The 5,424-nt window shown below is 43.6% G+C and overlaps 1 protein-coding gene across 1 annotated transcript; it reads right to left on the minus strand.

The window, feature by feature from the left end:
- Positions 1 to 3,476: 3,476 nt before the first annotated feature.
- LOC123429512 (momilactone A synthase-like) lies at positions 3,477 to 5,120 on the minus strand. Its single transcript, XM_045113542.1, has 2 exons — positions 4,711 to 5,120; positions 3,477 to 4,619 (listed from the first exon to the last, which is right to left on the minus strand). The coding sequence occupies exons 1-2, from the start codon at positions 4,737 to 4,739 to the stop codon at positions 3,713 to 3,715; spliced, it is 936 nt and encodes a 311-aa protein (XP_044969477.1). The 5' UTR covers positions 4,740 to 5,120; the 3' UTR covers positions 3,477 to 3,712.
- Between the last annotated feature and the right edge of the window lie 304 nt (positions 5,121 to 5,424).

A 5,424-nucleotide genomic window follows, 5' to 3' on the forward strand; every position in this document is an offset into this window, starting at 1 on the left:
TACGAAGATCTTATCGGTTGAACCTTTGTGCCAAGGATTCATATAATCATGTATATTATTCCCTTTGTCCTTCGATATGTTACTTGCTCGAGATTTGATCGTCGGTATCCCTATACCTATTTCAATCTCGTTACCGACAAGTATCTTTACTCGTTCCGTAATACAAGATCCCGTTACTTACACTTTGAGTCACATTGCTTGCAAGGCTTGTATGTGATGTTGTATTACCGAGTGGGCCCCGAGATACCTCTCTATCACACGGAGTGACAAATCCCAGTCTTGATCCATGCTAACTCAACGGACACCTTCGGAGATACCTGTAGAGCACCTTTATAGTCACCCAGTAACGTTGTGACGTTTGATACACACAAGGTATTCCTCCGGTGTCAGTGAGTTACATGATCTCATGGTCATAGGAATGAATACTTGACACGCAGAAAACAATACCAACAAAATGACACGATCACATGCTATGTTCATAGTTTGGGTCTAGTCCATCACATGATTCTCCTAATGATGTGATCCAGTTATCAAGTGATAACACTTGCATATGGTCAAAAAACTTTAACCATCCTTGATCAACTGGCTAGCCAACTAGAGGCTTGATAGGGACATTGTTTTGTCTATATATCCACACATGTATCTATGCTTTCATTCAATACAATTATAACATGAATAATAAACGATTATCTTGAAACAGGAAATATAATAATAACTATTTTATCATTGCCTCTAGGGCATATTTCCAACACAATATGCATGTGCCAATATACATTATTATTAACCTTATCATCGAAATTTTAGGAATGAATGGGTCTGAAGCTCGACACCACATCCAATGGTCTTAAGTCTCAAAAAACTTCAGGGAATTCTTAACATGGAGCAGTTTAAGGACAATGATTTTTTTCGTAGTCGTGCGTATTCTGCCATGTGATGAGGGATTATTGTTCACATACCCTCCTATACACTACATGGATCTACAACTTTTCTGGAAGTTTTCATATTTTTTCATTCGATATTATTAGTATCAACATGTTTATAAATAAATTTTTTACTCATTCCATGATGCTAGATTCAACGCGGGATCAAAAGTTCTATGTGAAGGAAACTATTCAGATGTTGGCAACTTTGTTTGATAGCTGGCGTGGAATAAACAACAACTTCTCATTGTGCAACATATTAAGTAAGGTCTTTTGTCCATTGTTTTCATGATTTATTATTGTTTCTAATAGCTACCACTTGTAGATTTATCTTTCATATGCATTCAGCGGCCGATACATCTTGTACGTCATCGACAAATAGGCACCTCGTATTTCTACTCTTCACCTTATTCATACATCACAATCGTTAGAGGTTAAACCTATGAGGCATTTAGTGAAATTAAAATGTTTTGCAAGGGAATAAAAAGAAGTGCTGAAAATAAAGCAATCCGGTTGGATATGATATATCTCGATGGCAATGTTTATTTATGTTTGGTGTTCCAACGAGCATAGATGGGTAATACATTTGGAATACAACCATTTACTAGAAGGGCAGTGCGTTTGGCGCTCATATTCTTGGGGTTGTACATGTTTCATGTATTTTTTAAAAGTTCTGATAAATATTTGTATTAGATGGTTTGGCACATGGGGATACAATGAAGTATATTTTTTTATCAGATATGCTACTTCTAGGGACATACTTTGCGGAATCATGCTTACAGACGGATGCGTCAACTTATGGTGAGAGATTAGGAAAAAAGTGGGCAAATTGTGCAAATCGGGGAAGTAATTAGTGGGACAATGTGTGGTATAACCAATCTGTAACGAATCGTTCGTGAGTGCATCTTGTTTTATTATGGTGTTTGGGTGGATTTTTTTGACCATGTAATAGGACGTCTTTTAATTAGTACAAAAACATGAGAAAGTTACTTACGTTGTGTGACGTGTGTGTTATGCTGATGCTAAACGTGTCATGGGTGACCCATTCATCGAGAGATCTCACCATGAAGCCAGGATGAACGCACAATCAACTATGCATCCAATGAAAATTGAAGAGTTGAATGAGAGTCTTTAAAACGGGATAGCTTAACAAAGTTAGAGATTTCATTGTCACGACAAAGGATTGATGAGAGAAGCTTAAAAATTAGGGAGCATGGTGTATTAAAAATGAATGAGAGAACTCATTGTGAAATTGTTGACTCAACCAAAATTGAATGACCAAACTTCATATTGAGAGCTCAACTGATTGTGAGGTCTTAAAAAATAGGGAGCTTAGTATAGAGGATTAAAATAATCGAATGAGAAAATGTTGATTCGATCAAAATGGATGACCCAATTCCAAACTGGTGACCTTAATTGAATGAGAGGCCTTCAATTCTAAGGGGGTTAGTAATATAGTATATTTTGTTACCACTATATTCAATATAATGATAATTTAGAAAATGCACGGATGTGTGTGCATATTTTGTTTCTCATTTATGCTCTCTGGAACAATAAAAAATTGATGAGTATTGTGTGTTACACGATTTAAGACTTTGCGCATGCAGTATTCGCGCTAACTACATCTATTGATTTTGCAGGACGGATATGAGTTGTGAAATAAGTTTTTTTATCATACTTGAAAACACATCATGCGAATAAACCTAAGACAACTTTGTTAACATTGTGCTAGAATTTTTTAAGCACGTCGAATAGATCTTAATAATTTGTAATAGATTTTTAGTTGGATCACCGTTTTACATGTATACATCGTCAATTTGTTTTTTTGTTACCAGTTTATATTACAAGTAAAGTGGAGTTTAATTACTATGCAATTGCGTTTGTGTTGTATTGTCTCTACCTATAAAATTTAATATGCATTACTTTTATATATAACATTAGCAAAATATTTTAGAGTCTGACAATCCACGAACATTCTACTAGTAAGCATAGTATCAATGTGTACCACGAACAGGTTTTGGACACATATTTATGCCAATGGGTAGGGTCAAACCCTATAGGTACGCACTCTTCGACCACCGACATGCCTGAAGCCAACCCAACAATTTCCTAAACTATGAAGGTCATGTGTGCATGTCCTTGAAGCCCTTCGTTTAATCGGCGGAAGTTCTCTGTTTGAACGGATGGATCTCTTTTATGTAACCCATGAAACAATAAGTTCAATGCCCGTTGTTTATCCATGGAAAATATTTTTTTTTAAAAATACGCAATCGCGTTCCTTAGCTTTATACTCCCTCCGTTCCTAAATATAAGTCTTTTAAAAGTTTCACTAGGGAACTACATACGAATGTATATAGACATACTTTAAAGTATAGATTCACTCATTTTGCTCCGTATGTAGTCCCTTAGTGAAATCTCTTAAAAACTTATATTTAGGAACGGAGGGAGTAGAAGATAAAAATATTTACAAAATGTTACTCCCTCCGTAAATTAATATAAAAACATTTCAAACACTATTTTAACAATCTAAATGCTTTTATATTAGTTTACAGAGAAAGTACAACACAAGACATGCATAGGTGATAGGACATTTAGTGCTCATGAGCATGTCGGGAACAGCTGATGAGACCAAAGTAGTACACTGTTTCTTTCTCCTCAGATTTATTTTACTCATTCGCTCGCGTTCGCTCGTTCTGTTCCTTGGCAATTTTCTTGAGGTTATGCTCGTTCTGTTCAGGCTGTTCTGTTCAGATTTATTTTACTCATTCTCCTCAGGCTGTTCCCCGCCGTCCTCAGCTCGCCGGCACGTTGAGCGGCTTCGCCACGGAGAACCCGCCGTCCACCATGAGGTTATGCCCGGTGATGTACCTGGCGTCGTCGGACGCCAGGAACACCGCCGCCCTCGCGACGTCCTCCGCGCGCAGCACCACGCCGCCGCCCATCTCGTTGAGGTCCTCCTCGAAGACCCGCCTGACCACCTCCTCCTCCTCCTCCTTCCCCCCGTCGCCGGCGCCCCCGGGCGGAAGCCCCAGCATCTCCCTCACGGAGCGCGCGCCCATGGGCGTGGCGATGGCGTAGGGGGAGATGGCGTTCACCCTGACGCCGCGCGGCGCCAGCTCCGCGGCCGCCGACCGCACCATGCCGACGACGGCCGTCTTGGAGACGCTGTACGCGTGGGGCCCCGACCCGCCCAGCGCGCCCGCCGTGCTGGACGTGCAGAGGATGCACCCCTCGCCGCGGGGGGCCATGGCGCGCGCCGCGTGCTTGATGCCGGCGGCCACGCCGCGGAGGTTGACGGCCATGACGCGGTCGAAGTCGGCCATGTCGAGCGACTCGATCGGGGCGGCCGCGTAGTTGCCGCCCGTGATCCCGGCGTTGTTGAACATGACGTCGAGCCGGCCGTGCCGCGCCACCGCGAGGTCCACGGCGGCGGCCACCTGCGCCTCATCGGTCACGTCGCAGCGGATGTAGCAGGCCGTGTCCGGGCCGCCGAGCTCCGCCGCCGCGGCGCGGCCCAGCTCGTCCTGGACGTCGGCGAGGACGACCCTGGCGCCGTTCCGCACGAACTCCGCCGCGGTCACCTTGCCGATGCCGCTCGCGGCGCCGGTGATGATGGCCACCTTCCCGGCCAGCCTCCGGGAGTCAGAGCACCCGGAGAGGAGGCGGGAGGAGCTTGCGGCCGCTCCGCTCTTCGCCGCGCTGCACTCTCAGAGCAGGACGGATGAGGTTTGCTAATCCTGCAAGACCAGAGCAGACCATAACCGAAATCTTGATGGCATCGTGTTCGTACCTGAGAAGGGCGCGCATTGCTCGGAACATCTTCGTCCACGCCAGCCAAGGCAAACCCAAATTTAACGAAGGCTCGAAGGATCTTTATACAACTAATGATTTGTAGTACTGTACTACGGAATCATGCTGACCGCTGAGTGAACCATGCGTCGCTTGTGTGTGTTGAGCGATCGACATCGAGCAGGACGTACTCGGTGGTGGTGGGTGATCGACGAGTCGCTGCCACGGCTGCGATCCATGCGGGTGAGGTCATGAACCAGAGCGCGCGCTCCTTTTACGCGAATGGGCTAAGAAAATTCTTTGTTTTTTGGAGGAACACAGTAGCGCTGCGTCAATGAATACTACGAAAAATTGTGCTTAGGGAATCCTTATTAATGTGTAGTATTTGATGGTTGGGCACTTCGCTGTCGACATGTTGTACTTTTGTCTCTTCTTACAATTTTGCTAATTTCAGTTGGCTGATTTTATTTTTTTCTCAAAGGCATCTCCAACGGCGTACTCCAACCATCCCCAAACGCGTGGACGATTTTTGCAATCCAACGTCATCCTGCAAACGTTCATGGAAACGTTCGATTCAGTCAAAAACCTGAATCAAATCGAAAGGAGGTTTGCAGGTATATGGACTTGTGCTAAGTTGCATCCAATTGTGTGATTTTGATGCGTGATTTTTTTTTATGACAAATTCGATAAGTGCATGTCTTAATCTGAAATTTTC

Source organism: Hordeum vulgare, chromosome 2H (genome assembly GCF_904849725.1).
Source record: "Hordeum vulgare subsp. vulgare chromosome 2H, MorexV3_pseudomolecules_assembly, whole genome shotgun sequence".
In the NCBI taxonomy this organism is placed as follows: Eukaryota; Viridiplantae; Streptophyta; class Magnoliopsida; order Poales; family Poaceae; genus Hordeum; species Hordeum vulgare.